The sequence below is a fragment of the Fulmarus glacialis genome, unplaced genomic scaffold, assembly GCF_000690835.1.
Source record: "Fulmarus glacialis isolate BGI_N327 unplaced genomic scaffold, ASM69083v1 scaffold41829, whole genome shotgun sequence".
Taxonomy (NCBI): domain Eukaryota; kingdom Metazoa; phylum Chordata; class Aves; order Procellariiformes; family Procellariidae; genus Fulmarus; species Fulmarus glacialis.
Window position 1 is genome coordinate 19,046 of NW_009232140.1, and position 12,217 is coordinate 31,262.

The window sequence follows — 12,217 nt, forward strand, 5'->3', positions numbered from 1 at the left end:
GCTCTGCATTGGCAATTCCTTCTCTTCAATATTCTTGTACTTTTACCAAAGGTGGGTATATGTTCTTGTTCTTGGAACCAAACTCCAGCTGGAGTCTTCTTGCAGGCAACTCTTGACCTGTGCTGAGCTATATATCAGCCCTCTTAGGCATATAAACACTCTGCTCACCTGCATCTGAAAGCACTTCTGCGTTCTGATTTCCCTCATTAGACAATGATAGTTCTTACCAAAACAAATAAAAGCAAAACAAATGCCACAGAAAAATACCAAGGAGTTCCTATTGCTGCAGTCCAGGGTCCCTGGGTCCTGAACATGCTGGAACTCTGCCCTTGCAATTTGCCGTGTACCATGGAATATCTAGAAATGGGTCCAGAACTCATTCCTTTTTTGCCTGAAGTGGTAGAGTGGTTTGTGGTTAAAAGTTATGATCTGCCACCAGAGACAAAAGAACTGGCAGGTAGGAGTATATGTGCGCCCACATCAGAGCTACATGCCCCAGGTTTGCCTCACAGGACTTGAGCCTTTGCTGCTTTTATTTAAGAGCAAAGTTCGAAAAATGAAAGAAACTAATCCTTGCAGTCAGCTAGAGTAAGGAGCTCTGAACGTGAGTATGGAGGAGTCTTAAACTATAAAAACTTTGAGACTTATGTCCCTAGCAAGGAGGGGAGAAACAAACTCAGGAGAGCATTTTGGATTGATAAGGAACTCTCTCTGAGGCAGATTAGGAACACAAAGAATAGGGAAAAGGTCATGGAAGCGCAAGCAGGAATTGCTTAAGTGTGAAAGAAAATTAAACTTTGCAAAAGAAATGAAAGCAAGTAGCAAAAGTTTCTTCAGCCATATAAATGAGAAATATGTCTGTATTACGGTATACGTACAGACGGTATATGTCTGTACCCTGTGGAGAGGGTAGGATGTAGAAGTTTAAGGTTGACGCACGTCTCTGAGTCAAAATGCGTATGTTGCCCTGCTAAGAATATACACCGTCATATGTGTCTGAGGAAGGACGGTGTAGGAGGCAGGTGGTGAAGGCCAGAGAACTGAATTATGGTCAAATAGTGCAGGAGGCAAGTTGTTGCAGGATCCCTGCCTCATGTGTTGCAGAAGTTGGAAGGTGGCCCAGGACCCGCAGGAAGGACAGAAGTGAGAAGGTGCTCTGTGTGTAGGCTGTGGAACCACCGTGGGTGTTTTAATCCTTGCTTATGCTACGTTGTTCCTAATTGGTGTTGCACAAGTCATCTATTAAAAAAACTTTCAAGCATGGTCACCTTTTGTAGAGTTTTTCCTTCTGTGGATGCACAATTTCAGATAGCCAGAGCATTCAGAAGTGTGTCCGTGATCAGTGGGTGCTCTGCACTGACCACAGAAAATGCTATAAAAATGCTGACTAGTCTGAAAACACCGATCCCGAATATATGACAGTGGGAAAACAAAATGGGTTTGTTACAGGCATTTAAAAATTTTAGCTTGAATTATTCTGTGTCTTATTTCTTCTTTGTAACAGTATATAATGCTACCCGTGTGCTTGAGAGAGGGGCTTTTTCACAGCTGTAAAATTTGGAATTTATAGTTTTAGATCAGCTGAATTTAGATCTTAAAGCCACAGAAGAGCCCCTGGGGTTCTGACTTCCATGAAGTTGGAGGATGTGAAGGGTATATTTCGTAGGAATTGCAGGTTAAATGAGATACAGAAAGCAGAGAAGTAGATGGTGATTGCTGAAGCGATTAATATCAGCCCTGTTGAAAAAGAATTTGGGGTGTGTAATTACAGCTGATGTGTGATTGAGAAGGTCACATCAGAATTGCAATAGCAAATCGTGTCAAGTTTTACAGCTTCGTTGTGCAGCATTGCAGCATCTTCTGTGTAGGGGTTTTAGTAACTTACTCAGGAGTACTAAAAATTTATATAATATAGTTCAGTGTCTTAATGCAACTTATTGTTCCGTGGGGAGTTTTAGATGAGAAGGTTCACAGCGCTTATTACAGAACCTAATTTTACATCTCATTATAATTAACATGGCATCCATCCTGGTTTTTTATTGCTTACCCATAAAATGCTACCCAAAGCTAGGAGTGAAAGCAAAGTTAGCCACCACCCAAATGGTAGTATTTCGCAAGTGGTTTTTTCTCTTTAGCAAAAGATATAAAAATTGCTTTCACAGAGGAAGAAACCCCATGTGTTAGCTTGCTACTGATAGTTGAATTAAGGAATTAAACAAAGTTAATCAAGACTTTGAATATCTGAGCAAACTAAACCCCTCAGGACAGTGAAGAGAAGAGAGCCGCCACTGCAAACTTGACTCTTTGCCCTACAAAAAAAAGCTTGGTTTTGCTTTTGGTTTCTCTTCCCATTTCTGAAAGTAGATGATGTTCTTGAAAAGTAGCCCCATCTGAGATACAGGGTGGTGTCTCATTAGTTCAGAATATACTAAAATACTGAAAACCTGGTCCTTTTCTCCTTCTGACTGACATGGCGTCTTTTAATGTTCCTATCATGCAAGTCATTTCTGGAATTTTTTTCTCCAAAACATTTGTTTTGCAGTCTGCAAAAGTTACTGTCTCTTGAAAAGATTCAGGAGATCTTTCAGAACGTAGCCTTGTCCTGAATTATGGATTCCCAATTAAGCTTTGTGCCGGAGAGAAAATAATTTTACCGATTTCAGTTTCCTTTGCTGTCTGGAAAGAGACATGTCATAGAAGAGAGAGTCTTGAGAGAGGATCCATGAAATCCAAGAAGGAACAGAGGCTCTGCCCACAGGAGTGGGAGCAGATGGGTGCAGGTCAGAGCCACTTCAGGGCATCCACGAGCCCTCCACAAAGGCACAGTGCTGTTCCAGCCTGGCTTCAGAGCAGGCAGGGCAGGGCAGAGAGACTCAGGTCTGCCTACATAGATAACTGCAGCTGTAATTGTAGATCCTTACCTCCAAGGTCATGCTTCTCAAACTCTCTGTGCTGTTGACATCTATCCCTGGAGACATGTACAACCCGTAGCTTTCTGACTGTCTTATGTCTAAGTTCTCCTTCTGGATGAGGCTGTACAGCTTGTAAAGTAGATGTTCTTCATCCAGTCTTGCCCAGGAGCCTCACTTGGTAGGTGTTCTCACAGCACATGTGACAGGCTCCATGAAAAATTTAGTTTTTGTAGAAAAGGCGGTCCAAAGAACCATAGGTAGCATCCTGTATGACAAAATGACTCAGAACTTAGAGGATTTCTCTGGAACAAGAGATTTTCTTAGAAACAAAACAAGATGCTTCAGTGTATCTTAGTACTAGATTCTTTTCTGGACCACTCTGCCATTTTATCTCCAGCAGATTAAGTGTAAATGGCAAACATTTACGTGATACTGGATCGAAATGTCGGTGCAGTAACTACCAGTTCAGTGGTAACGTACTGGTGTTCTGGAAATCTGGAACACTATGTCAGGTGCCTGGGCAAGGAGACTCTTAGTCATAAAAGCAGCGGTGTGGAATAGCTCCGTGCATGTGTACTGGCTGCATACGGCATAGATTTTGGCAGGTGTGTGGGTAGTTGTTGCAAAACACCGAGGATGGTGTAAATTCACTTTAACTGATTTCTCAATAGTTTCTCTGGGTGAGCGTACCTGTCGTGGCTTTTACTATCTATCTGGGCTTTTCCATGCAACTCTGAAATTTTGGTGACCTGGTTAACATAGACAGAGACAGCTTCTGCTTTCAGTTTGGGAAAAGACTTGTTTGAGGCTTTTTAATGTAATGGAATATCGATAAGCATTACAGGACCCTCTGGATGGGGTCTGATGCTAAGTAAATTCAGACATGAAATACTATGCACGCCGTTAATATGGACGACAATCATCTTAGAGTTCCCAAACTTAATTTGTCTCAGTAACAACAGTGGTTTGGTGGATACTGGCACTCGTAGTGTGTGTTAACAGTGAAAGTCATGATTACCGACTGTGTGGAAAGGCAGAGACATCCTGTGTTTGTTCACTCCAATATGTTCCTGGCTCTGTATTCTCCAGATCCTTGTTGAGCAGAATCTAAACCCACGTTTTTATCTACTTCTTTTCAGGTAGCTGCTATATTTACAAGTCTGAATATAAGACAATGGGAGGGGTTTTTTTGTACTTTCAGCCAGCTATGGTGTCACTTGAAATTTTTTGCATGTATATTAAAAAACCCCGTATGCAGAAATTTGCAACAATTATTGCATGTTTTATTACCACCACCTCAAGACTGAATACAATTTATGTAAGACTCTACACATATTCCATGCTAGAACATGAACACAGCATTAGTGTGGACACTCTTAACTTTTATATAGAGTAAGATAAAGGGTTACAAAATGCAATGTGATGGCACAATAGAAATTATTCCTCCCATTCTTTTATCACTGCCTTCTAATGAATACCAATAGTCACATTTCTCTTTTACCTAGGGTGGTTCAACCATTGCCACATGTCAGAAACTTTAAACAGTTGTTCTGGGCTTGACTGATTAATTTGCAAGATGCTACACGATTTAAAGAATTAGAATTGCATAATTTACAGGTCTGTGTCAGCCAGAAAGACTGCCCACTCCGTGCAGGGCTGAGGGCAAGGCAGGTGTCTCAGCTGTGTGAGATTTCAGCTCTCTATCCAACTGGTTTTGGGGTACTGTTAATTCACTGGGAAACACAAGGAAGACAAACCCCAAGACTTCACATTTGCCACTGTGTTCGCAGTCTGAGACTTGAACAGAGTTTGCTAAGAAAGATAATTGTAAGCTGAGAAGCTTCATCGTCACTTATATCACAAATACCCTCTAAACTCCATTCCAGAGTCCCTTAAGGATAAACTCTTCAAAACAAAGTTATTCTATATAATTTAAATGGTGCCTTTCTCCTGATGCAGAGGCCCATCAGATCATCTCTGCTTTCATCAGCTCTTGCTTAGGCTGCCTGCATGCCTCCTGCTTGGGAGACAGGGGACGCAGCCGTAATTTCACCTCACCCTGCTGAGGCACCTCGGTCAAGAACATAGCTTGGCTTTCCTGTCTTTCTGTCCTTACTCAAATCTGCACCTTCAGTTGAGTTTTTTCAGTCCTTCTCAGCATTGGGAGCTCATCACCACAACCACTTTTCGTTGAATCACAAGATGTGAATTGTCTGTGAAACTCACTGTCACAAGAGATAGTTGAGACCTAGAATTTGTTAGGTTTCAGGCAGGGACTGGGCATCGTTGCAGACAATATTTGTGGTTATAAACGTAATACATTTATAAACATAAATAAAAAGTTCGGGGTAAGGTGGAAAACTCATGATTTGGGATTTAACTCGGTATTGCATTGTAAAGGGATAGGATGGAAACCTAATGAGGACAGACTATACCATGTCTGCCTACTGCTTCTACCTTCCTCAAAAGCACCCAAGGCTAGTAATGATGAGGACAGACTATACCATATCTGCCTACTGCTTCTGCCTTCCTCAAAAGCACCCAAGGCTAGTAATTTTGGATTAAAAAAAAAAACAACAAGATGAAGAGAATCCTAAATCTCAAGTAGGGCAATATTTCATATATGTGGGCTTTCTGGGTCACCTGCAAAGTTGATGTGGCTTCGTAGGAAACATGGCATTGCCTTCTCTTTGCTATTTATTACAACTGAAACCTCTTACCTCTTTACTGCATAGCAGATCCTCTCTGAACATCAGAGATATTTAGACTTTGGCTCTACAAGACTAATATTTAAGTAAGGTCAATTTTGTAAATAGTGCCGTTAAACATAGTTTTAGAAACTCCTAATCTACAGCCAAACTTGGTGTTAGTTGTTGTTGTTGTTGTTGTTATCAACCCTAGTAACTTTTCATGTCTGTTGTTGACTTATGAATGAATTGAACAATGAGGTGATTGAATGACTGGAGTATACACAGGAAACTCTGAAAACAGCTGTATGCAAAGCATTGTCAATGTGCAAGCTAAATTAACAGGAGATAAATAATGTTTTCCTAATGTGTTCTTTCTTTGCTCTGATCTGGTGGTGTTTTGATCAACAATGCTTTTAGTTAAGAAGGACACGTGAATTTAGCGTGCCGCGGTCAACACGGAAAATTTCAAAGACCAAGGACAACCTGAAGTTTTTGGGTAGTGACGAGACCGTTAAGAGATACCTCGTGGAGAGATTGCAGATCTTGGAGCATTCTGCTGTTTTCGCTGTGCTAGCTGGCTGTATGCCTTGAAGGCAGGAATTACAGTTGAAGTACAGAGAGATGTTAGCAAACATATTTAATAGCAGCTTTTGGCTCTCCGCACAGGCTCCTTTACAGCTTTACATTTTGGCGCTGTATGACATCGTGAAGCTCCGCTGTACCGTAAATGCAGGATTTCCTGACATTAGCGACCGATCAAAGGATTCAAAGGATTACAGGATGCTGATAGTGCTTCAGTTGTCTAAGGAGGTCACTGAATATTTGCTGCAGAGGAGCTGCCCACAGCCTTCCTCAGATTTCTCTTGGGCTAACCCCCATATTGACTCAGCAGTGTGGAAGCACCTTACCTTATCCAGTTCCTAATGCTCTATGAAGGTGCTCACTTAATAGTTCTTTCTGTCATTTTGCCATCCCGTTTTTAACTGAATAACAGGTAATCTTCCTAAGCTTTTCTGTTTATGCATGTTTGTATTCAGTGAAGTAGTCTACAGCTCTCATGAGTAATCAGACCTTCCAAAGGCAACTCAGAAAGGGCAAGAAGGAACAGGGCTTTTATTCAAGGGTGTGTCAAAGTGTCTGGTGTGAACGTGGAAGAGGAGGGAGCTCTTGAAGGGTGTGTTTGGGCAAGGAGAGCCAACCAGTCCTAGAAGCACAGGGAGTGGCTTGGAGTGGGACTGTATAACGGGCAGGCTGAGATGGTTCACCCTCTGCCTGGACAGAGTGCTGCAAAGCTTAGACTAGTGAATCTCAGTGCACACCTACCAGTAGAGATGGCTCCACAGACTGGCTCCACTGAAAAGGAGACGCGACCTGTTTCAGCCTTTCTACAGCTTTTCACCTGGGAAGAGATCAGAATCCACAATGGCCATGGTCAAGGTCAGGAGCAATGGCTGGTGATTGACAGGAAGGTTTATGATGTCAGCAAGTTTTCCAAACAACACCCTGGAGGCAGCCGAGTTATTAGCCACTATGCTGGGCAAGATGCTACGGTAAGATCTAGGAGGACAGTGGAGGAAGGTGGTTCTGTTGTCAGGGCAGGATGAGATGGGGGGACTCCAGAGAAGAGTGCTTGTGGTAGTCGGCGCCGTGCTTGGTCAGATAATGAAGTGGACGTGTCTGTGCCATCTGTAAAAATGCCTTTCTGGTTACCTTCGGGGTCAGAGTTACCTGCTGTGCAAATTGTAAAGCTCCGATTAGGTTCGTTACACCCTGCTGTAAACAAAGCGATATCCCGCAGGTCGTCTTGCCACTAGGCATGCTCGGGCAAGCGGCCTTCCAGATGCCCGAAAAGTGTCTCTGCTGCAGCAGTGAGAAAGGGAAGAGGGTAGGCAGCAGTACGCTCAGTGCGTGCTTTTGCTTTAAAGGCTGCTCTTTCAGGGCCAGATGGATGTGATCGGTGATAAGCAAATGATAATCAAAAATAGAGCATGGGTAGATAGATAAGATAGGTAAGGAGGAGGTAACATCCAAGCATAAAGTAATTTGGGGGGCAGTGGAGCAAGAGGAGGGCGTACTCAAGGAAGGGGCACTATTTTGTACAGGTAAGTGGAGGAGAAGAGAGTCTTGAGCAAAAAGGCTATTTCAAAGGAGGGGGGGGAAGAAATGAAATACAGGGAAAATGACTGAGAAAGCAGCAGAATGACATTTGGCTGCAGAAGATGAGGAAAAATTCTACAAATAATCACTATTTGAAAATAGATTTTCCAGAGATTTCTGAAATTTCTTTGATTTAGAGGATTTCTCTAAAATAATTTGTTGCTTGTTGACAGAAAGAATAAATTCTAAGCAGATCTCACAGACTATTTGCTGAAAGTAGATACTGAATTTCTGAATAGTCAGAAATAGGCTATTAGAAACATGACCAGGGTTATGGCATAAACTTGTGATGTGGGAGACCCAGATTTAATTCTTGTCACGACAAAACTTTTTGACTTCAAGGAAGTTGCTTAGCTTGCCTGATTCCTCAGGTTTCAGTCTGTAAAATGGGCTAGCACTTCCTAACTCATGGCCCAAAATGGGGCAGATCAGTTATTTTTCACATTTCCTTCCTTTCACCCAACTTGAAACTGAGGCAGAAAAATACCTGGTGTTCTCAAATGCAGAGAAAGAAGGCTTCTGAGCCTCGTTGGTTTTCTTCTCTAGCTCACTGGCTGGCAGATTCAGCCCTGATGTAAAGAGAGGGTTGTGTGTCCGTAACGCAGCACCTGCGTAAGGCGACGGGAGGTTGCAAGCAGTGCTGCACCGAGAGCTAACAGGAGGAGGGAACTAATCCTGCCCACCGCTGCCAGCTCTCTTACCACCCTGTTATCTTCCCAGTAATTCTATTCCAGTAAACCATCCGTGTGCGCTAATTCACTCTAGCCTTCTCTAAAGAGGATTTAAACATGCTAAAAATACATTTTTTTTTTTTGTAATGAAAACTGCGTTTTTACATAAAAGATGAACGTGCCAATTTTAAGTCAACACAGCCCTTTCAGGTGATGTTTTGTGCCATGCTGCGATGAACTTACGACAGAGACAAACGCTGAGGCTGCCACTCTCAAGAAGGTAAGCCCGGCCATACCAAGCCAGCCCAGAGATCCCTGTAGCCTGGTGCCGTCTCCTGCAGTTTCTGTTACTGGGCTGTTACAAAAGGAGTCAAGGAAGGCAGAAGGCATGGCATGGTTTGTCCCCAAGCTATGTCCTCCCAGCTTCTGCAGTGTAAGGACTTGCGTTTAGATTATTATGCTTTATAGACACCCAGGGGTTTTAACCGCAGTGGATTTGTCTGGTATGAATGAGTTTAAAGAATGACCTTTGATCTTATTTTTATTTATTATTACAATGATATTACAATCTCATTATTTTTCCTCATTATAACTTTTGTACATTTTAAACCTACTTGCTGATAATTTGATTATTGTGTTACGAAAACAGTGAATAAATTTTCCCTCATTTTCTCAATGCCACTTATGGGTTTTTAACTTGTTACCTCTTTCCCAAGGCAGTCTTCTGGTACGAAAGCTGTTCCAGAACTCTATTCATCTTTTTTTGCTACGTATAGTTGTACTACATCCCTTTGAAGACGGAAGGACCAGAACTACAGGCAGTAGTCAAGATTGTGGGTACACTGCGGATTTATGTTGCATCATATGGCATTCTTCTGTCTTGCTCTCGTTTTTTATTTTGCTAAATTTTATCATTCTTTTTGCTTTTAAAATGCTGCTATGTTCATATATTCTGAGTAACACACACTTTTACAGAAAAGCAGGACTGGAAGGTGTCTCACAAGATCGTCTGGTGCATGACTTTGCCTAAAGCCAGGATCCAGGATTTTTTTCCAAGTACTCTTCAGTACTCTAGAGCTCGTAATTGTATATATGTGGTGAGAGTTGTCTTCCTCTAGAGCTCATAGTTGTACATATATTGTGAGAATTTTCTTTCTCTGTGTGGATTACTTTGTAAATACAGACAATACGCGTTGCAGAACATACATTGATGTCAAATGTTGGAGGTTAGGTGTGTTGCAGATGGTAGTCCTTAAAGTTAATCTCTCCTACGATGATAATCAGGGCCTAAGAGCAGGGAGGAGAAAGGACAGGTTGCAGGACTGAAAAGCTTGCACTTCTGTGATAAGAATCTGTGATACTGATATTGTGGATAGGAAATTCTGCTTAAAAGGATTCTGGCTCCTGTTTCTAAGCTGCAGTATAGACACTTACAGCTTGACTCCGTTTTAGAATTCCTGGCAAGAGGGAGCTACATAAAAATGCATAGAAAACTGTAGGATGAGGGGCACAGAATCATAATGGGAAGATTTCCCCAGTCCTCTGGGTCTGGACAGAGTTACTCATTTGTCACTGTGACAAAGGGCCACTAGATGTCTGTAGAAAGCCCATCTGTCCAAAAAGTCACCTTGCTCTGACTTCTTCTAGACTAAAGTACTCAGAGAGACTGTCTCTCAGCAGAGGAATGTCAGACTGCACAAGGGAAGTCCTCTGTCCTCTTCCAGGGACTTAATCCTGACCGGAGGTGTGCCGAATTTGGTTGCGTTGTGATCACCCACATCGATTTTCAGAGCCAAAATCGGCAAGTACCTGCTCAGACACTGCGGATTTTGTTATGTCTACTCCTTCTGGAAGACAAAAGAGTATGGTCAGCCCCTTTACCTTTCTTCTGGAAAATTCACTGAGGACATGAACTAAAGAAGAGTTTTGGTTTATCTGGAATTTCATCCTTTATTCCATAGTTTCTATTTGATTTTGAAACTGGTATTTCAAACGGTTCTTGGACAGACCCGTTTGTGTCACTAGTGTTACCCCATTCTCCAAAACATCAATTGGTCTGAAAACTTCCAGGGAACTGTAAGAGATACCCAGTTAGTCCTGCTGTGTATGGAGCTTCAGCAAGTATTTCCTATGGTCTTCGTGTAGTAAAGATAGGATTTTAAAAACATCATCCCAAGCATGGCAAAGACACACCTCATTCCTTGACATGTTTTCCTGCTCCTGGGTCCCATCCATGGGGCAGGGCTGCTGGCTGGAGCCTTCTAGGGAAGGACTCTGCTGAAATAAGCAGATGAGAGAGCAGGTTTCCCTCTGCAGAAAGTTTTTCATCACACACTTTCATGTTTATTACCAGCCTCGCCCAGGTACTTTTATGAAACTTAGTTTCTTGAAACTTCTCCAGCTTCCTTGGGCCAAGCTCCAGTTGATGGCAAAGAACTACAGGAGCAACCAAAGGGATAAAAATGGACAAAGGAAGCTGGATTATATATTACATCAAAGACCTGGAAAAAGGAGAGCCGCAGCATCTGGTGTTTAGTCACATACCCTTGCTTACCCCCTTCCTTTGTGTGTTTCTCAGGATGCCTTTGTAGCATTTCACAATGATAAGTCCCTGGTGAAAAAATACATGAAATCTCTGCTGATTGGGGAGTTGGCACCAGATCAACCCAGCTTTGAGTCTAATAAAAAAGTGAGTGTCCTAGAATCCAGCTGTGGGAATGGCTTGGGGTTCAGTATGGGAGGAGAAGGAAAAGAAGGGAGCGAAGAGAAATCATTTCTGAAGCAGCGTGCCTGACGCTGTGCCGTAGGCTGGGTGGTGGGGAGGCAGCTGGCAGTAGTCATGCATGGAAACGTGCGCTGTCCCAGAATCACTAATTCCCCACCTGAGTGTGAGGAATGAGCCCCAGAGCCCTAAATTCCGCTCAGTTCTTCCCACGGCGATGTCTCGGTAACAGAGCCTGTCAGCAACTTGTTTTCCAGTGTCAAAGCAAAACCAAGATCTGTTGATCTCATGCTCGTTTTTGCACAGAGAGCCCTCTGACAGAATATCTCCTCTGACTTCCATGGCTACTCTGGGATTCCTGGGGCTGCTGTGTTACAGTGTCCTTATGTGACAGTGCATTAATACTCACTTTACCCACAGAAATCACTTTTAGAGGATTTTCGTGAGCTGCGCTGCACTATTGAGAAGATGGGACTTCTGAGGCCAGATTACATCTTTTTCTTCCTGATTTTCCTTCACCTCCTGGTACTGGATGCTGCATCCTGGCTGGTGGTCTGGTACTTTGGGATATCCTTAGTGCCTTTCCTGGTTGGCATGGCGTTCTTCACCATTGCTCAGGTAAACTGCTGACAGCTGCTCAACACTGCGGATGTGTTTGGTTCTTCCAGATGGAGAGGGTTAACGAAATGTTCATATCCCAGTCATCGCTTTACTGCCTCTTCTTAGATCCTGTAATCTGGCCGAAGACAACAAGCACATTCTACATCACAATTTCTGTTGCCTTCAGCAAATCTGGTTTTGCTGACAAGCTGCTCAGCAGGGTTGGTGGGATGTTGTGGAGCTGGCAGTTTCACAAGACGGGATGAGCTGATCTAATCACTTACCCCAGCAAAGGAGGGAATATTTCATTCTCGGCTTCGCTTTTGGCTCCATGTCCCTTCTGTTTACTGACTGCTGGCTCTGGTGTTTGTTGGGTCCTTTACGAGCTAATTACACTCACCGGCCCTGAATAGTTTTCTGAATAGTAAACTGAATCATAGAAGGGCACGATACATGTCAGGGTTG

At 42.9% G+C, this 12,217-nt stretch overlaps 1 protein-coding gene across 1 annotated transcript; it reads left to right on the top strand.

The window, feature by feature from the left end:
- Positions 1 to 6,933: 6,933 nt before the first annotated feature.
- On the top strand, positions 6,934 to 11,770 carry LOC104071327 (fatty acid desaturase 1-like; the record flags this gene model as incomplete). The annotated part of the gene is made up of 3 exons (XM_009584799.1): positions 6,934 to 7,152; positions 11,009 to 11,119; positions 11,573 to 11,770. Coding segments are annotated over exons 1-3 (528 nt in total), but the record flags the coding sequence as incomplete, so codon positions are not given.
- Positions 11,771 to 12,217: the final 447 nt, after the last annotated feature.